Source organism: Balaenoptera borealis, assembly GCF_965194805.1.
Source record: "Balaenoptera borealis genome assembly, chromosome: 6".
Lineage (NCBI taxonomy): Eukaryota > Metazoa > Chordata > Mammalia > Artiodactyla > Balaenopteridae > Balaenoptera > Balaenoptera borealis.
Window position 1 is genome coordinate 78,218,992 of NC_138863.1, and position 21,803 is coordinate 78,240,794.

General features: G+C 40.5%; 1 protein-coding gene and 1 long non-coding RNA gene across 5 annotated transcripts in view; both read right to left on the bottom strand.

Annotated features, from left to right (window-relative positions):
- Positions 1–21,803, bottom strand: part of FMNL2 (formin like 2) — a 310,152-nt gene that overhangs the window by 46,029 nt on the left and 242,320 nt on the right. For all 4 annotated transcript variants that reach the window (XM_082395722.1, XM_082395719.1, XM_082395720.1 and 1 more), the window contains exons 8-9: positions 18,931–19,007; positions 17,188–17,281 (exon numbers count right to left, since the gene is read on the bottom strand). In XM_082395722.1, coding sequence (XP_082251848.1) covers positions 17,188–17,281; positions 18,931–19,007 — 171 coding nt within the window. The remainder of the gene's footprint in view (positions 1–17,187; positions 17,282–18,930; positions 19,008–21,803) is intronic.
- On the bottom strand, positions 415–13,220 carry LOC309630475. The gene is made up of 3 exons (XR_014245690.1): positions 11,392–13,220; positions 3,438–10,691; positions 415–1,193 (listed from the first exon to the last, which is right to left on the bottom strand). It is a non-coding gene; the product is annotated as an uncharacterized lncRNA (long non-coding RNA).

A 21,803-nucleotide genomic window follows, 5' to 3' on the forward strand; every position in this document is an offset into this window, starting at 1 on the left:
ACTTTCCTCATTAACTGTCAGAAAATAAATTTGTCGTTTAAGCCATCCAGTGCACGGTATTTTGTTATGGAAGCCTGAGATGACTAAGACAACCACTATTCTCACTGATTACTGGTTTCTTTTTTTAAGTTTTAGAGAGCAGGTGTTTTTTTAATAGAAAAAGTTAACATGTAATGAGTTTATTATGTTATTTTAAATGAAATTAAAAGTTTATCAAAATTTTATTTTAATTTCTAATATGGTAAATACCAATGCATAACTTGCATTAACAAAAACTTTTGGGGGTCTTCGGTAATTTGTAAGGATGTAAAAAGGAGTCCTGAGGCCAAAAGTGTGACAACTACTGGACTAGAGAAGCAGCCTCTTTATTTCTACAAAGACAATAAATTCTGTTTTTTTAATTTTAAAATTTTATTTTATTTATTTTTTTATACAGCAGGTTCTTATTAGTCATCAATTTTATACACTTCAGTGTATACATGTCAATCCCAATTGCCCAATTCATCACACCACCACCACCACCCCCCGGCCGCCTTCCCCCCTTGGTGTCCATACGTTTGTTCTCTACATCTGTGTCTCAATTTCTGCCCTGCAAACCGGTTCATCTGTACCATTTTTCTAGGTTCCACATATATGCGTTAATATATGATATTTGTTTTTCTCTTTCTGACTTACTTCACTCTGTATGACAGTCTCTAGATCCATCCACGTCTCAACAAATGACCCAATTTCGTTCCTTTTTATGGCTGAGTAGTATTCCATTGTATATATGTACCACAACTTCTTTATCCATTTGTCTTTCAATGGGCATTTTGGTTGCTTCCATGACCTGGCTATTGTAAATAGTGCTGCAATGAACATTGGGGTGCATGTGTCTTTTTGAATTATGGTTTTCTCTGGGTATATGCCCAGTAGTGGGATTGCTGGATCATATGGTAATTCTATTTTTAGTTTTTTAAGGAACCTCCATACTGTTCTCCATAGTGGCTGTATCAATTTCCATTCCCACCAACAGTGCAAGAGGGTTCCCTTTTCTCCACTCCCTCTCCAGCATTTGTTGTTTGTAGATTTTCTGATGATGCCCATTCTAACTGGTGTGAGGTGATAACTCATTGTAGTTTTGATTTGCATTTCTCTAATAATTAGTGATGTTGAGCAGCTTTTCATGTGCTTCTTGGCCATCTGTATGTCTTCTTTGGAGAAATGAAAGACAATAAATTCTTAAAATCCAAAACTTGAAGAAGCAAACAAATGGATTTCTAATAGTAAAATGTCTTGCAAGATTGTTGGGAGTCAACCACACTATATAAAGAACAACTCATCTGCCATCTCTCCATGAAGATGAAGTCACACTATTCAGAGACAGGATAGGTTTCTCTATACAGAAAAGAGCTCTCCACCAGTTTACAAGGTAGGAAAAAAGAAAAAAGACTTTCCTTCAGTTCTTATGTTTAACAAGGCAAGGTGCAATCTCTGGCATTTACCAGGCTGGACTGCAGCAATCCCTAACTGTTCTCTGGTTGTCTCTGGGATGTGTCCACCTCTGTCACATGGAGGCTCATTACAAGGCTAGATTTTTTTCCCCAAAGCCAAGTAAATGTTACATTTCAAGCAAGAATATGAGAGAAATACAGAAACAGTGTTCTCCCACATGGTCTATAGGACATGCATTCCCCAAGTTCAGGGAGAACCAGACTCAGTGAATCTGCCCAAATAAACAAATTCGTCCTGGAACACCTGACATGCTATAACATCAAACAATCAAGAACAAACACGCAAGGAACCAAAAGATGATTATCTTTTACCAAAGCACTAACCATGCCCTTGCTACCTACCACATAGAATATACTCTTCCCTAGTTTTATACCTATTCCTGGAAAATACTTCAACATGGAAAATTCAGCATTGTTCTTAGTGTACGCTGGCATGAGTACTGCGGAAGGAACCATTATTTTCCATGGCTAAAACCAAACTGCTGAAGCTATAGCTATAGCTCGATGTTACTGTTATTGGCCATTTCCACTCTGCAGTGACACAGAGCTGAGGGGGAAACTCTGTCCGAGAGCTCAACTTCATGCTCGTATATAACATGAAAGAGTTGGGCAGGAGCCACATGCACCACTGTGGCTATGGACCTACTGTGAGCAGGAGCTGAAGAGCCTAAACAATGACTCAAAAGCCCAGCCTTTGAAACACTGCCCAAGCCAGGACGCTTTCACACACTGGACCTTCCTAGGGGTAGGTACCCGCAGTGTGCCCAGCACATGCAGCTCACTTCCTGGTTAGGGAAGCAGCAAACTCCTTTGACTATGTAAGTGAGATCTGGGTTTAGAGACTAATGCAGCCATTTCCAGGCAGTTATAAAAGGGAACTGGGGACTAAAATCACAGTGTAGCCTAAAACCACAGTGATCTATTTCTATCCTAAGCTTGTTACTATCTTACCAAATGGCCTTGCACACATTACTTTTTGTTCGTGTTCATAAATTTTTGTACCTATCATTTTATTATCTAGGTACCTTGCTTTTATATTTGTAGTCAAAGAAGCGCTTTGTCTTTCTCAGCTGGAACGCTTTGAATATACATATTACATAGGCACGTGTAGGCAGAATTTTACATAGAATCATAAAACTGTAGAATTGGAAGGGATATAGAGATCATTTGACTAACTTGTCACCTAAAGCAAGAACCTGCACCACAAGATACCAGACCCACCAGGTATCCTCTTCTCCTCTTGACTATCTCTGTGTTGTGTGCTTCATAAAGCACAAAGACTCTTCTGAGCATCCTTCTAGCTCATTCTAGCCTGGTGCCCTTTGGAGTTCAACTCCTTAGTACAATCCTATTCTCTACTTGGAAAAAACACACACACACACAATTCCCAATCACCTCTGTCAAAGCCTGTTCTCTCAGTCATTATCTTCAGTTCAGAACTAAGAATCTGACCTTGGACATTTTACCATCACTAAAAAAAAAAAATAACTTAATAAAAAATCAAAGTTAATTTTCTTCACCCGAAAAAAAATTCCCAGATCTTATTTGTTCATTGTGGCTATGCTTCCTTCTTCTTAATTAAATGTATGCTGTTTGAATAGATTCCTGCTCTCCGATTATGTCCATCCCCATATTCAGTGGATCACTCTGTCTCTTGTTGACTTTTCTTCAATTTTATGGTTTCATACCCATTGTCATGGCCACAAATTTGGTCCAGGGCCCAGTTGTTTAATGCCTGACCTGCCTATCTTCCAATCTCCAGCATCTCTCTGCTCTGTTTTTTATGCATATATTGATAGTTTTTAAGATTTATCAGAATTACATAAAATGCCCTTCTCAGGTTTCCACAGAATCAAATGGAGTAGATATAAAAGCACTTTATAAACTGTAAAGTACTACATAAGTATTAGTTGCTTCCCTTGTCATTTTTCTTTTCCCTCTTACTTTTATCTGTCTTCCATTTGAGATTCTTTTTTTTTTCTTTCTTTAAATCACAGTGAAGGGACTTCCCTGGAGATCCAGTGGTTCAGACTCTGCACTCCCAATGCAGGGGGCACGGGTTCAATCCCTGGTCGGGGAACTAGGATCCCACATGCCGCACAGCACAGTCAAAAAAAAAAAAAAAAAAAATCACAGTGAAGATTTTCTGAATCTCCACTCTTCATCAGAACCTTAATCGTGCTTGCCTCCTGTCGTGCTTTATTTTGTAACATGGGCCCCAGTCAAATATTTTTTCTTGTCACTAGCACATTTATTCTGACATATACTGCCCCTAGAACAGACTTCATGCCCATCTCTTCCTCTGTTCCCAGAGTCGCCTCCACCAACCAAATCAAGTCTCTTCCTTTGTAACTGTGCTCAAGACCGATCCTCTCTCTTTGGGCCCCATACAAATAGCCCAGTTTGTCCTGGCTTTTACTAATAACTTCAAACACTCCAATAATCGACCCAGTCAGTAACTGTTTTGTTTGCCTTTTAGTAGAAGATCGAGGGTGTGTATCAACTTGTGTAGAAGGTGTTTGATAAGTGACAATATGTTATGTAACACTGACTCCAAGTACGGAGCCTTGGAGTTCAATGGATCTGGGTAAAAACTCCAAACCTGCCAGTTACTAAAGTACGTCAGTAGGCCTATTTACTCTGAACCTCTCTTTCCTTATTCCTACTTCATAGGGTAGAGCTTATAATTAAAGTAATATACGCTAGCCTGTCAGCACTCAGCAAACAGTAAATGGTAGCCTTACTCTTTCTATATATGCATATGTCTTTTTAATACATTTAACAAATACGCTAGCTAATGTTTATAATGTGGAATAAAATGCAACAGTTTCATGAACGTTGCTCGTGTTTTCTTTCTGAAGATGACTGTTTGCTAGTTTTAAAGAAACTAAACAAAACCCTTCTGTATTGACTATGGAGCCCAAATAAATAAAAAATATGCTTATGTTTTACAAGTATTTAAATTTCAAATGAAATTTGAACTTGACTCATACAGGGAATCAAGCTCAGTAAGCATATTCATTGGCAAAAGCAACTAAAACTTTAGCTTAAATTATAATAGGGAATAAAAATACACATAAACACGATTCTAAAAGTTTTGAATTGTTGTTAACTTTAGCACACATTTGGTCCTTAACTAAATACCTATTAAAGTCAGTCCTGTCTTTTTCAAGGCAATGGTAGTTTTGTGGGACAAAAATCATGCCTTTTATTTTCTGTCAAACTCTCCTGATCTTATAACAGTGCTTTTTTCCTGGTAACAAATATATTTGCTCAACAACTCCCTAGAACTTCCAAAGAATTCTGACCTTATTAGTTCTGAAAAGAAGTGGTAATGATCAGTGCCTTTATTTTTGGGGAGATGTTACACAAAAGATAACTGAACATCTTTAGAAAGTACAAGAGAAAGCAAGTCCAATGAAATGTTCCTGGAAGGGAAAATCTCACCCTGCACAATAGGAACATTTAGCCACGCTAGGCAAAGTGTTACTTTCCAAACATTACAAGCAGTAGAAATAAACACACATACAAATTAGAAGTAACACTGCCACTCCAAACCCTTTCACTGGTTTCCCTTTAGGGCATTACTACGCATAAATACATCTTTCCACTGTTACTCATAATACATGCACATACATATATATACACATAGATGCATACATATGATATACATATGATTTGCCTTATCATTTCCCTAGTTAACATATCTAGCACAAGCACTTTCATAATTATGTTAACGGCTCTATTTGAAACTAGAAGCTTATTTAGTAAGATGGTTGATGTGGTCCTGTGCCTTGGCTTAGTCGCTGCTTAGCACTGGGCTTAATAACAACTAAAATAACCTGTAACAATATAATAATAACCTATAACCTACTGATATTTAAAAACAATTCTTTCTATTTCCACTTATTTAAAACGACTTAGAAAACAGCTAGAACAAATGTAGAATACTAAAGTATACTTAAGTCCCAAGATACAGACTTAAGAAACATATATCCTTACTATGCAAGTCAGGGTGGAGTGAGGGAGACAGAGAGTAAGGAGGCAGTTCTTTCTCATTGAAAAAGAAACCAAGGTAATCCTACAGTTAAAGATCCTTTAGCCTTACTCTGCAGAAATAAAATGCCAGGATGGCAAAAATATCCTGACTGGGAACTGAAACTCTCATTCCAGTGGTTTCTGGTGATGATATTACCAAAGCTAGAAGAGTTTTGACCCCAATTCTCATACCAACTCACGGCAGAGTGCTTTATTATACCATCCTTATGTACCCGCAACCAGAGCGTCACCTAAGTGTCAAAGAAACACCTCCCAAGTGAAAGCTCCACGTGGAGGGCCCTGTGCCCGCCTCTGCTTCAGGTTCTCTGGGGCCTTAGAGTAACACACAGCTCTCGCTGCCTGCTCTCTAGGTCCTTCGTTGCTATCGTCCTAGAATATGATATCAGGGCACATAGGCCGACTGTTTTACAGTTGGCAGAGGGCACAGGTTTTAGAAATGGCATTTTTACATTAATAAAAACAAGGAGGTAACACCCTGTTTTAAAAAAAAAAAGAGTGGCTGCTACAAATGAAATGGAAGGGGAAGCTCCCTCTTGTGCAAAACTGCACTCAGACTTGTGGAGAGAGAAGAGGGCCTAATTAAAGTCAGGTTGAGGGGCTTCCCTGGGGGCACAGTGATTGAGAATCCGTCTGCCAATGCAGGGGACGCAGGTTCGAGCCCTGGTCTGGGAAGATCCCACATGCCGGGGAGCAACTAAGCCTGTGCATCACAACTACTAAGCCTGCGCTCTAGAGACCGTGAGCCACAACTACTGAAGCCCACGTGCCTAGAGCCCGTGCTCCGCAACAAGAGAAGCCACCGCAACAAGAAGCCTGCACACCGCAACGAAGAGTAGTCCCCGCTCGCCGCAACTAGAGAAAGCCCGCGCGCAGCAACGAAGACGCAACGCAGCCAAAAATAAATAAAATTAAATCTCAAAAAAAAAAAAGAAGTCAGGTTGAGAAGCAAAACATCTTTACAAATGCTCATCAGATAGCGTGATAATCTGCCCCAGGTACCATTATCTCCTGTATTTCCTGTATTATTATTATTATTATTATTATTTGCCTTTTTAAACAAAAAGTGTGTCATATGTTTTTATTAAATCATAGAAAACTCATTTGTATACAAATTTTTCCACTTTGGGGACACTGGAATATTAAACAGCTGGGTAACAAAACAGTTGTAAGATACACCTCACTTTAAGCAGAGACAAGTTTTAAGTTGTCACATTTATTTTTTTTTTAATGTTGAAATAATCAGTAACAGGTTATTGGCTTTTTTCACCTTTGGGTCAGAAGAACAGTATCTCTTATAACTCCCCCAATTCTCTTTAAGGATGTTTTTCATTACTCAAACCAACCATGAGTTTAAAAAGGTGATTAACTTGAAGTTTTAATACAAAATCCATTTCTTTTTCCCAACCATGGGCTTTTAGGGTATTGTAAATGCTGAATTTCAGGAGAGGGTCTCCTTTCACAGGACCTATTATGCTTCTTTTCTACAACAGCAAACATGTATAATGGTACAGAATATATTTCAGAATAAGTTAAATATTAAGACATACAGTATGGCAATAATGTCCTACTTTTCTTTCTACCATGTAAATTCAAAAGTTCATCCTAATCTTACACATTTATAAACGGGTGAAGACTGAGGGATCCAGTGATGATGAAAGCGCACGACAACCGTCAGAACCACATTTTCTAAACACTTTGGCCGAATATATACAAGTGGTCCTGTCAGAATCACACCTGCATTTGTTCCCCAGGGATCTAAATGAACAGACGCCGAAGGTCACCAAACGAAAACGGGCAGTGGTTTTGCAGTTTAGGTTGTCACTCGTTCTGCTTTTGAGCAGAGACCCAGAGGTCACACTGTGACATGTCTGCACTCACCCCAAACACTCACATAACATAAACACAAATTAAATATTAGCGAACTTATTTTAAATTAAATTGAAGACCGCTATTTTTAAGCGCGTGAAGTATTTCCCCCTAGCTTCTTGAATGCGTGTTACAGAGCAAGAACTAACATCCTGGGTAACATCCGTGTTCCTACGTATTAGAGGTCAGCCCGCGTCCTGTGAGAACTCCCTCGAGTAACACATGAGACCTTTAGGGGGAAGAAAAAGCAATTCTCCAATCTACACGGAGGGATAGTCTCAAAGAGTCATTTTCCCAAACTCCAGTTTGGATTTCAGACTCATTAAAGCAGGAACTCAAAAATGTGATCTTTGGGACTGGCTCCTGGTGTCACCCATGGTGACAGTCTGTGTCAGACTGTCAGGACACTCGACTGACCCTTAATACTACAAAGCCTCACTTCAAGCCGCCCCCAGGTTCTGGGCCCCTGCTGTCAACCTGTAGACCTGGAGTTCTCCCAGGGAATGTGTAAACAAATCTGGGGAAAACCACGTTTCTACAAGTTTTTGTTAAGTCAATGAAAAACCTCTTGGGCTAAGAAAAATAATAGGAAACACCACCCCAATGACAACTTCTCACAAGGCTTGTCTTCTGCTCATCCTGCTGTAGAAGACTATGAAGTCAACTCAAATATTCTTTGCCTCGCTTGCCCCAAATGGTAATTAAACAGAGAAACTTTTCATTGAAATACCTTATTCCTGAATCATGACAAATGCTTATCTGACCAAACGTGGTCCCCCATCTTGTTACTGGAGGGGACTTGGAAAGGAGGCTAGGCTTCTGTGCAGGTTGGGATTCTGGCTGTGTCTGTTTCGACTGCAAACAGACAAGAACATGCTGTTGCAGCCCGGGACTTTGCATTTGTGCAGCTGGCGGAGGTGCACAGTTTTGTAGTGGGCCCTGATCTCCTGTATTTCCTTTAAAAAAAAAAAAAAAGGCTTTCCCGGGTCCACATCAAGGGAAAGTCCTGAAGATGCTGGAAGTGAATGACTACAGCGGCTGAGGGAGCAGACGACTGTCAGTGGAGAAAGAGGCCCAAGGAGTGAGAAATATGAATGGCAAAATGTCTGAAAGAAACCTCAGACCCCAACCACAGCCTGCTCTGGCAAAGTGACCTCACGCTGGGCCCACCCAACGGACTTTTGCAGCAAAATGTAACAGCCATTTCTTTACTAACGGAGAGAGTTAATCTAAACAGCCAATGCTTGGAGAGGACTGAGGAATACCTTTCCTGCCACTGCCCCTTGTGACCATTAGGCCACTGGGCCATATAAAGACTCTGGAATAAGTAATGGGGTATTTCGTGACCTGCCCCTAACTTCTTATCCCACCTGTTCTCTTCCCACACCTCCCTTCTTTAAGACTGAAGAGGGCTTCCCTGGTGGCGCAGTGGTTGAGAATCTGCCTGCCAATGCAGGGGACACGGGTTCGAGCCCTGGTCTGGGAAGATCCCACATGCCGCGGAGCAACTAGGCCCGTGAGCCTGCACATCTGGAGCCTGTGCTCCGCAACAAGAGAGGTCGCGATAGTGAGAGGCCCGCGCACCGCGATGAAGAGTGGCCCCCGCTTGCCACAACTAGAGAAAGCCCTCGCACAGAAATGAAGACCCAACACAGCCATAAATAAATAAATCAAATTTTAAAAAAAGACTGGCGATACAAGGTAAACAAAGACATCTATGTCCTAAACCCTGTTACCTGTGAATATTTACCTTAAATGTAAAAGGCACCTTGCAGATATGATTAAGTTAAGGATCTCGACATGGAGAGATTATCCTGAATTCTCTGGGTGGGACCAATATAATCACGATGGTCATTAAAGGAAGGAGGCCAGAGGATGAGAGTCAGGGAAGGGGCCATGAGCCAAGGAATGTAAGCAACTTCTGGAAACTTGAAAGGGCAAGGAAATGGGTTCCCAGAAGAATACCACCTGTAGACTTATTTTATATACATATGACCAACAGAACTGTAAAATAATAAACTTGTGTTGTTTTAAGCCACTAAAGCTTGTGGCAATTTGTTACAGCAGTGATAAGTAACGAATATACCTGCTTAATTCTTATTCATCCTAAACTCAGGCACCCTTTCTTATAGGATGCCTCCCCAGAAAGCTCAGATCCCACATCTGCCCTCCTTCCCACTCCTCCTCTTGGTCAGCTGTTTCTCCTCTTTGTAAAGGAGAAACCTACAGCCTGGCATTACCTTCATACAGCCTAGTAGGATAACTATAGAAATATTTGTCTCCTTAACTAGATTGGGATGGTCCTTCTTAAGGGTAGAATTCTTAAGGGTCCTATTTATGTTCTTATTTCCAGTGTTTATCAATGTTTCTGACACATAGGGGCACTCAAATATTCATGATAATTTTTTCCAGTAAGTTAACATCACTCATCCCTTGATGATCAGCAGGATACCCGCCTTCATTTCTTTACTACATGATAAAGACACAGATGATAAAGAAGTAACTAGTTCATTACCAGGGCCTCATAAATCCTATGTAAATGGCTCCTTTCTCCTCTGAAAAGTCTCTCAAAATATTGTTTGCCCATTGTACACTGCTTCAAAGTAGTAACCATCCTTTCTATCACCAATGAAAAAGTTTATACGGTTTTCAGTCCTGAAGAGAAACCAAGTATTACGCTGGGTGAAGAAGAGAGAGAAAACAGAAGAGAAACAGCTAGAGATAAATAGATAAATTCTCAAAAAGTCACTGAGGTGAACTGTATCAGTATTTTCCAAAGATGACCACAGGAGTCCCTCCTACCTACATGTTCTTCTGCACTGTGACCCTCACACTCCACCGTCAAGAAGTAAAGTCATTGCCTTCCCCTTTGCATCTGGGTTGGCCTTAGTGACTCAGTTGAACCAACAGAATGCAGAAGTGACACTGATGACTTCAGAGACTAGTTCAGAAGACATGTTGTGATTTCTGTCTCTTTGAAGCTCTGCAGCTGCTCCTTCCTGGACACTCCCTCTCGGAAGCCAGCTGTCAGGCTACGAGAAGCTCCAGCCACATGGAGTCCTACGTGGAGGCACTCTGGTTAACAGGCTCCACTGAGCTCAGCCTTTAAGTCATCACAGCCCAGAAATTAGACACATGAGTGAGGAAGCCTCCAAGTGAATCCCTGCCCCTAGTCAATCAGATCTTCCCTGATGAGACCCTAGGTGCAACGGAGCAAAGACAATCATCCATGCCATGCCCAGACTAACCTCCTGACACACTGAATCCATAAGCCTAATAAAACTAAGTTTGGGGGCTTCCCTGGTGGCGCAGTGGTTGAGAATCTGCCTGCCAATGCAGGGGACACGGGTTCGCGCCCTGGTCTGGGAAGATCCCACATGCCGCGGAGCGACTAGGCCCGTGAGCCACAACTACTGAGCCTGCGCATCTGGAGCCTGTGCTCCGCAACGGGAGGGGCCGCGATAGTGAGAGGCCTGCGCATCGCGATGAAGAGTGGCCCCCGCTTGCCGCGGCTGGAGAAAGCCCTCGCACAGAAACGAAGACCCAACACAGCCGAAAATAAATAAATTAATTAATTAAAAAAAAAATTATAATACCCTAAACACACAAAAATTCTAGGAATAATAAACCATTTGAGTTTAAAAAGTTTTAAAAAAAAAAAAAAAAACTAAGTTTGGGGGCTTCCCTGGTGGCGCAGTGGTTGAGAATCTGCCTGCCAATGCAAGGGACACGGGTTCGAGCCCTGGTCTGGGAAGATCCCACATGCTGCGGAGCAACTGGGCCCGTGAGCCACAACTACTGAGCCTGCGCGTCTGGAGCCTGTGCTCCGCAACAAGAGAGGCCGCGATAGTGAGAGGCCCGTGCACCGCGATGAAGAGTGGCCCCCGCTCGCCGCAACTAGAGAAAGCCCTCGCACAGAAACAAAGACCCAACACAGCCAAAAATAAATAAATAAATTTATTTAAAAAAAAACAAAAAAAAACTAAGTTTGGGGTAATTTATTATGAACAAGTAATAACTGCCACAGTGAATACACAGTCCAAAAGATAATCATGGTGACTTTGCTTCCCAATCCTAGGAAGATGGACTGACTGGAGAAGAGTCCAGGTGAATTAGATCAATCTAATTCTGGCCTGATAAGGTGAAATACGCACATGCTCTAGAACTGTCACTCCCAGAGGCTGAGATTTGAGAGAATACATTGCTTATAGTTCAATGAGAGACTGAAAAAACTAAGTACCCTGCCCTCTATGTTAAGAATTTTACCACTGAATGAGTTATCTGGATGGCTTGTGCTGGATTTATAATCCTACACCCTTCAAATATTTCAGAGGTTAGATTAGATGGGATTAAATTCTGAGGGATGCTGGAAGCACACCAAAATGTCTGCTCTCCTTCCTGCCCAATTTGACCCACTGTAAATAAAACTTGACAGGCCTTCTTAAATCAACGTAATAATGTGTAGCACAAGTGCTTTCAGATGCCCAGTAGCTAAACCACATCAGCTTACTTAGGAAGCCTTCTAGCAATACGTGAAAAAAACAATGGCTCCTGCCAAGAGTGCTGTGTACAAGAGAGCTGGTTGCCTTGAGTGACTCATTTCACAAGGCTCCGTCTATCTGTGCTGGAAGGTCGAAAGTGGGAAGGCACTGGGCCTTTAATAACCAAACTCAGGCCTCAGGCTTATTTGTTAAAGCCAGATGCTGTCATTTTGGAAGCAGATGAGAACACAGTTATAATCGATCTGGAATCCTGATGAATTCCAGGCGCACCTCCCAGCTGCCTGGGGGAGCTGGTAGCTCAAAGTCCCCAGAGGGTTTTATTACTAGTGTCACAGTGAGCTATTCTGTTGCAGAGTCTACACAGCCTCAGTACTTTTACCCCTTGATTTCAAGCATTTTTTTTTTTTTTGCAGACTTTTGGGGGCACTTTCTTAAAGGCAATTTCTCAGATATATCAAAGAATATAATAGAAAAAAGTAGGAAGACTAAGAAAAGTTGAAGAGAGTAAAGTCTAGGTAGGAGACCTCAAGGTTCTTAAGGGAAACTGGATTAAGTATAGTGTTCCTAACTCCAAAATGGGGCCAGTTGATCCTTAATCGGTAAGTGTAGTTTTATGACCCAGCAGATTGCAAGCTATGGCCCATGTCATTTGAGAGAGAAGAAAAAGCATGACCAGAACCCCAAATAGTGTTTATGGCGGCTAGGCTTCAAGGTCACAGCCTGAGAGTCCAGCCACATTTTAGGAATGCCTGCCCATTTTCTAGGCCTGTTTCTCCAGGCTTCTTGTCAGCTCTGTGCATTTCTTGACATCCTTCCAATCAACCCTTTCTTCTGTATGCTAGAGTCAGTTTCTGCTTTTTGCAAACAAGACCCTAACTAATGCAAATACCAACAGAGCGATCTTTACTTCCAAATGTATTCTTTTTTCTGTCTGGTAGACCAAATGCTCATAAATATATACTGCCAGGTAAGTAAGAAAGCATCAATTTAGGGAAGATGGTAATCTGTCCTTCCTTGTGGCTAAATTAGCCAATAAGGAAAAACAGATGGATGACTCCTTGTTCTCACCCTGGTCCTCAATTCAGGACCACAAATTTTCATGGGGAGATGTTTCAGCATCACAACTAGATACGCTAATTCCCTTTACTTTAAAAAAAACTTTTTTAAGGGAAAAGAATTCAAGGAGCATAATGGATGACTAAAGGTTTAGTCTTCAACTACTCACTACACTCAACATTTTAAGGCATGTTTCAAACCATGCTTGGTACAAGTTTACTATCTGAATTTATGTAATTAAAACTCATTTGGGGCTTCCCTGGTGGCGCAGTGGTTGAGAATCCGCCTGCCAATGCAGGGGACATGGGTTCGAGCCCTGGTCTGGGAAGATCCCACATGCCGCGGAGCAGCTAGGCCCGTGAGCCACAATTACTGAGCCTGCGCGTCTGGAGCCTGTGCTCCGCAACAAGAGAGGCTGCGATAGTGAGAGGTCCGCGCACCGCGATGAAGAGTGGCCCCCACTTGCCGCAACTAGAGAAAGCCCTCGCACAGAAACGAAGACCCAACACAAGCCATAAATAAATAAACAAATAAAAATTAAAAATTAAAAAAAAAAGTCATTTAAAAAAAAAAAAAAAAACTCATTTATCATCATATACATTGAGGTGATATATGTGCTTGCTCAGTGATGTCAGGCTTAGGCCCAAACCCCCAAAACCACCAAAAGCAAGGTCTTCGATTAATATCCTTCCCACCATCAGATACCATTAAATTGGAAGTGCTATTTTTCTAAAATATATACTACAGTTGTTATAAGATACATGGCATAAGATGTCTTTGCAAAAACACAGAAAACCACACTGGTTGGGATTCTGAATATTAATTGAAATATGAGAAATTAATGTAATCATACATTAAAATCTATCAAAAGCTAAAAGATACTTTCTTTTAATCTAAATTTGAATTAATTAGTGGTAGCCAAATAGGACAGAATGGATTTGTTGGCTCAAGAAGTAGAGAGGAAAAAAATCGTGCCACATACTTAAGATGTGTGGTCTTTAAATATCCTTTTAGCATCTGGTGCCACACTGCAGCAGTATGCTTGGCTACACTCTAGTGGTGATACAAGCCCAAAGGGTCTGGCACTCTAATGCACATTATTTTATCTGCCAAAATAGATACTGATATCTGATATTGAAGCCCACCATCACCCTACACCAGTCCCCCCAGTGAAAACAGGGATAATCCCTTCATCCTTCTTAAGGAGATGAACGGAACCCCACTTACTAAATGGGATAAAAGCATTAAAAACAATGTTCTTGAGGGCAAAGACTCTTCCTTGACCCTAATCCCTAGGATCCCCGTAGCTGGTATGGTGCTCTCTCGGCCATGGGCAGCTCAATGGGCATTTCTCACTGACCAAGACCCTATCTGCACAGGCATTTGAGATCGTAAGGACAACTTTTCCTAATCAGGAACAGCTGGCTCCCAAACCTCTCTAAACCCAAAAGATTCCACTGACATTTTGCTAAAATGAGTAAAGAATATACTCTTCACTATGATGTATACGAAAAAAAAAAAACACATAAAGACAGGAGAAAAAGAGAAAAGGAAGAGATTCAAAAGATGCTAGCCTTTGTATGGCATTACATTAAAAAAAAAAAAGAAAAAAAAAAACCCAAGATCAATATACACTAACTTTTTTCACCCTCAGATTGAACAGATAAATAAGTGGATGTCTTTTGACCTACCCCTAAGAATGCAGTTTCTCAGGAGCGTGCTCCTGCCCTGGCCTCCTGCATATGGCTATTAGAATAATCCTTTTCCTGGCCTGTCTACATGAACACCACAGCCTGAGGTCAGTGCAAGCCAAGAGCACCCACAGAACCAGCTCTGTCCGTGTCCCCTCTCCCACGTGACATGGTTTGTCTTCTCTGAGATGCAATTGCCAGTCCAAGGAGAAATCAGAACTTAAACACCCACCATCATTCACAAGAAATTACAGAAATGAGGGAGATTTTGGTTAAAGCTCTAAATTCAAAGTCAAAATTTAGTCCTCTTTACTATTAAGCCAGCTATTAGATTTAGCAGGATTACTTTTTTTTTTCAACTAAGCACACGCAGTGGCCTAAATGGCTAAACCATATACAATTCTGACACCAGATAGTTAAAACTCAATCCTGCAAGTACTTTTGTGCCTATTATGCATAAGAAAGGCACTCTACCTTATCTAAGAGAAAACAAATTTAACATTCATCTCATGATTTACTGGCTTTAATGAACACTGATTCTATACAATTATAATTTTAGGACATAATTTGGCCTGCAGTATAATCAGTTGCTTGTTATAATATGACTTTTATTATAACAAGGGTCACTGATAACTGTATGGTAAGTGCTTCCAGTGTGGAAAAGATTTGGCATGTGATATGTTCAAAATGTGATCTAATGATAAAGATGTGGGAGTTATATTAGCTTCACATGCTGTTTTACTTTCATTGTAGACCCATCCACCCACATATCTCCTTATTTATAAATATGTTTTATGTCCCGTAAATGATATATAAAAACATTCACAGACAAGCACTCATACATTCTTATCTCTAAAGACTCTATTTGTTTTGGAAGCCAGAACATGAATTTAAAGAATCACTACTATTCTTCATCATTTTCTTAGAACCCGAATATTTTTCACTACTAAGGCTGAATACATAAAAAGACAACATTTGGTTCTGTCCATGGCTGGCATTAGCAAAATGGATAATATCAAAATCTAAAGGCAGTGACTGCAGGGGAAGGAGGCAATGCAAATAAAGGGGCAGGAGGACTGTTTCCCCTGTTGACTGAAGTATCTTTGAAGCTTGCCAGCCCACGTAAAGGATTATGGGTCGCTCACTAGTACATCCTTCAGCTGGGGTAGTGCGTCCAGTTAAGGGGATAGGGCAGGGGGATGGGCTCCTAGGTCCTGTCTCAGGAGATTCACACACAGTGGGGACCAAACGTCACTGGAAACAGAAGCTCAAGATGAGGAGCACCAAATCTTAATCCTGGCTCTGCTGCTTATCTGGCCATGGGACCATGAGCAAATAATGTATTTGAAATTTTATTCTTCTACAACATGGAGATATTAACATTTACCTGTAAGAACCAAATGACTTCATGTGTGTACCTGGCACAGCCCCTGGCACATAGGAGGTCTTCAATAAATACTAGCTGAGTTCTACTCCAGAGGTTCCCAGGAAAGATGAGAGGGAGGTTTGGAAGTCCCTCTGAGATCTAGATTTTAATCCAGTTTGGGTCTTAATCCAGAAGCATCTGGAATCAAATGGGATTGCCAGGGAAAGGCATAACTTGGCTGATGCTATTGTAATCTGGGGCTCCATGTGCCTTCAATTACTTTGGTCATGTCCCACCTCAAAGTAGCCTCAGATGTTAGACACTTAACAGGGGAGCTAGCAGGCACCCTCCTTGGCTATGTAAGGCTACACACCACCACCAAGAGAAACTGGCTATGAGTTCAGTTGTGATGCCTTGATATTTTGGTTCAGAATTCCTGGTGTCATATTATCTATGTGTAATTGTTTCTTCTTTTGCAGTCATTTAGTTTCCATTTCAATCATGCATGTCCATTGGTTTACTGTTTTCCTGTGACAAGATCACCTGATTAAGATTACAAACTGCTAAAATCAGTGTCTGTGGTTATTTGAGTGATTTCTCATAGCATCCAGCAAAGCAGTGATCACACATATGATTTGAGGAAAGTAACTATGATGAAAGAGTTCATAAAATTTACAAGGTGGATGCTCAAGTAACAATCATATGAAAACAACATACGTTTAACAAAACCAGTTTTCAGACTTGGCTGTTCTGTGTTCTCCAAAGGAAAATGAGTCCTGCAAATAGTTTTTAGCTCTTCTTGGAAATGAGACACCAAAAACAGCTTAATGCATCCATTTATTTAGACTAGGTTCATTACTTCTCCCTCAGTGACATCTTAGAAAATTAACTATTATACCCCTTAGGCCCTAAAATAAATAAAAAGGTAAATCATGGTGATGGATGTTAACTAGACTTACTGTGGGGATCATTTTGCAATATATACAAATATCAAATTACTATGCTGTACACCTGAAACTAATGTCATATGTCAATTCTATCTCAATAATAAAACACACACACATACACACACACACACAAAAGGCAAATCATTCTGTTCAAAGATGTCCAAATATGTTTGTGTGAGCATTCTTTTTAAAACTAGAATATCCTACCTCCTTAAAGTTGTCAAATGCTGATAAAATGATTTCATGCCCGCCTCTGACAAGACAAACGGCTGCCAACAGCTCTAAGACAAGAGCTTTTGTTCTGTCAAAACAAGAAGGAAAAAAAACACACATGAGTGAAAGCAAATGAACGATGAGTCCGCTGTTCCTTCCAAGATGAATATGATAATATTTGTCCATGTATTTTTTTAAACTTTTACGAATTAAGGCATAGTTATATTAAAGCACATACATTTTAAAACCTTTACGAACTTCTATACGTGTGGCTTATCTAGGGTAGCAAGTTTGGAAGGCATGTTTCCTATTCCCAAGATTACAAATTACTCACAAATGAAAATTAATTATGGGAAGATTAAGTCTTTTAGTCCTATCAGCAAGTGACTCAGTGTAATGTGGTTGAAAAAGTATTTTTAATGAGCTAAATAAAGACAACAGGAAACATGAGAATATTCAGTAAAACCACCCATTGGTTAAACACTTTCTCTGGTTCTAGAGTCAGAGATAAAACATTTGCTGAAAAAGTTCAAAATCAACGGAAATCAACACCTTACACTGCAAATCTGCTAATCTGCAATGGCTCCATAAAAATCCCCACAATAATGCAAGCTTCCATCACTTCTTCTTCCCACACAGGAGATCTGAAAGGAGATGGCTTACAGCTGTGCTAATACAAGAATATTTTCTCTGACTCAAGAAAATAAAACTCCGTCTGAAATATTTTTAGAAGGAAAACCTTAGAGATACAATCTAATTTTCAAATACAATGTCAAGGACAGCATTGTTACTTCAGAGTACGATTACTTCAGTATTTCATCTTTTTTCTGGAATAAAAGCTATTGCCAACCTCTAAACAAAGATCATTCTGATAATCCACAGTATCAATTGTCTTAAGAAAAATGAATAATGACTTCCCTCAGTGGAAGACAGTGACAAAGAAGCATGACTACTTGGGATTCTAGTAAACTAAGGAAGCAATCAGAAAGCTGCAAAAGCATTAATCAGGGGAAGTATGAATAATAAAATCCAACATCTAAATAGGATTTAGGGTTTGCATTGCAAGGATCTAATTTATAATCATATTTTTCAACTGAATTAACAGTTTTCACATATGCAGTTTTATCAGAGAGGTCTGGTAAAAGGGAGTAACAGTGTGAAATGCAGAAATGCACTAGAATGGAAAATGCATTACACTAACTAAAATAAATTGACGAAAACAGGCTTCTAGAGGTAATCTGTGAAATGAATAATATATGGCACTTGCCTTTATAGGAAAGTGAAGATGAAAAGAAATCTGCGAGCAGTTATTTTTGTTTTGTTTGTGTTTGTTTTTTTGGTTTGGCAATAAAAGCTACACGTGTAAAGGCTGCAAATGAAGTGTAGACAAGCGGTAGTAGTTTTAGTTAGCTTTCAGCAAAAAGTGGTGTGGCTAAGTCTGTATCAAGACTCTCCTGGCCCCAGTCCTGACAACCTGGAAGCTTCATGCTCTAAATTTGCAAGGATGCTGAGAACCAGGCCTCAAGAGGAATGAAAGCTTGAAGACAGGGCCAGAGTTGTCACCAGTTGTAAAACTGTAACATAGCTGAAAAGAAAATTCTACTTAGCCAGGGAGTCTATTGACAATCTTAATTTAAAAAGTCGTGCTTGAAAGTTTCTAAACTCTAATTTGATTGTCGATGAGCTCTCTGGTGTCCCTAGTTCGATTCAGATTTGTACATTACAAAGCCAGCTTACCTTGGATTCTTGTTGTTCAAGCTTAGTGCAATCTCGTTGACAGCATGTGGATGAGACATGACCATGTTGAAACCATACTGAAATGGATGTGGAAAAAACAAAGCATTAGGACTTAATTGAGAGGACTGTCAATGTTGATTAAAAAACAAAAACCTGAAGTTTCTACCTAATGTGATTTTATACCATCATAAATGCACTTATGTCTCTAGCACATCAGTGTCTGCACATATTTCTCTATGAAAAATTTCAGGAATGATGTTATTATCAAGGTACCATATTCCTATTCTCCATGAATAAACTATATGTGTCTCTTCGTTAAAATGATGAAAAGGCTCCAGGCCAGTGATTCTCAATCCTGACCGCTTGGCAAAATCACCTGGAAAAGTCAACAAAACAAAACACCAATTCTCCAGGACCCACTTCAGGTCAATTTATTCTGAATCTCAAGGATGGAGCCCTGGCATCTGAATTTTTTAAGCAGCTTCACTGTGCAGCCGGGGTTGACAACCACCACCTCTGGTCCCTTCTCTTGGCAATGGTTATCGAGACCAAAAGCCTAGGAAAACCTTCCTTGCTCTGAGGCGTGGTACCTCATCCTTCTACAAAATGAAGCAAGTTCAATAACGGGATCAAGAATCATTCTTGATTCTGCCGAATTGAGGAATTATTCCTTCTCCTCCAAACTCACTCTCAGCTCATGACCTTATTTCCAATTACACCGAGAAAACATAAGCAATCAGGAAAAAAACTTCCAAAAGCTCCCACCACCATGTCAATCCACCCACACAGATCTGGGTCTTCCCTCCTCACTTCTTCCTAAAGATGAACTCTCCATGCTCCTATCTAAGGCCATTCCCCCCACTTGAGTTCTTGATCCCATTCCCTCCAACCTACTCAAGAACAGTATATGCTCCAGCGATTCTCCCATTCCCCCATCATTATTTTTCCCTCTCTGATTCACTACCATTAGCATAAAAACATGATGCAAATTCTCCTTAAACAACAAAAACAAAATCTCTCTTGACCCAACAACCAGTGTCCAGCCACTCTCTCATTTTTCTGCTATTCTTTTACAGCAAAACTCCAACCACTTGTTGTCTCCAATTCCTCTCCTCCCGTTCTCTCTTGACACCACTTCCGTCAGGGATTTCATCCCCAACACTACAATGAAACTGTACCGGCAATGATGGGCACTTTGCCGGAGCCCATGGCCAACTCTCTGCATCTTGCCTGACTTGGCAGCAGCACCGGACACAGCTGACCACTCTCTGCTCCATGAAATACTTCCTGTGCTTGGCTCCTACTTCCTGGCTGCTTCTCAGTCTCTCTAGCTAGTTTTTCCTCATCTCTCTGACATTAAACAGAGTGCCCCAGGGTTATTTGGGACCTCTCTGCTTCTCTGTCTATCCCCGCTGATCTCCTTCACTCCCATGGGTTTATATACCATCTACTGACTCTCAAACTTTTATCTCCAGCCCAGACTTCCAGACCTTGAACTCGTGACTGGCATATCCAACCACCTATTTAAGATCTCTATTTGGATATCTATGGACACCTCAAAGTTAACATCCCCCAAACTGAACTCCTAATCAGGTCTCCCAAATCTGCTCACCCTGCAGCCTTCCCCATCTTAGTAGACGGCAACTCCATCTTAGAGGTGCCCAGGACAAACACTTTGGAGCTGTCCTCCATTCCTCACCACACATACACTGCTACTGTCCTTACCACCGAAACGAAACCAGAATCTGGCCACCTCTCATCACCTCTACTTCTATTCTCCTGATCCATACCACCATCAACACTCACCTAAATTAATGCAACAGCCTCCTAAAAGGTCTACTTCCTTTTGTCTTTGCCCCCCAGGGTGATTCCTAACGCAGAAGTCAGAGGGATCATGTTAAATTCAAGTGTCAGATTAAGTCACACTTTTCCTCAGAACCTTCAATAGCTTTCTAATCATAGCAAAGCCAATGTCCCTTCATTGGCTTATAAAGCCCTGCATAATCAGGACCCCTTGTAACTTCAGATTTCATCTTCTACTTCTCTCCCTCTTATTCATTCTGATCCAGCCAACCTAACTTCCTTTCTGTGCCTTCAGCACATCAGACCTATTCCTGCCTCAGGGCCTTTGCACTTGCCCTTCTCTCTGCCTATAATTTTCTTTCCTAAATATTCCTTACCTTGTTCCCTCATTCTAGTTGTTACATAAATGTTATCTTCTCCATGACACTTTTCTTGCTAGCCTATTTAAAACTGAACTCACATTTCCTGCACTTATTCTTATTTCTTGATTATTTTTTCTATAGTACTAAGTAGTAGTTCTCTGGAGGCAGTCTTCCTGGGTTCAAATCTGAGTCCACCATTTATTAGCTATGTGATCCTGGGCTTAACTGATCCTTAACGTCTCTGTATTTCAGTTTCCTCATCAGTAAAATGGCGAGGGTAATATTACCAATCTCACAGGACTGTTATGAGGCTCAAAGTAAGTAATAGGTTTAAAGGTACTAGACTGTAGGAAGCACTATTTAAGTGTCAGCTTTTATTTCATTTCATCACTATTATTATCTGGAATGCTATATAGTTTACCAATTTAATTGTTTACCATCTGTCTCCCCTCAATAGAGAGTAAGTTCCCTTGGGCACTTATTTATTTGATGCTGTATTCCCTGTGCCTAGAACAGGGTCTGTCTGGCAATGTTCAAAAAATATTAATTGATTGAAAGAATAAATGCATGTTTCCCTTCTTAAATTCAGTTTGGCATGCTTATGTTGGGTTTGAACTCTAATACTGACCTATGTATTTACCACCCATTTCTACTTGGACCCATCTATAGGATCCGTTTCAATGGAAATCAAACCCTATTTTCTGATGT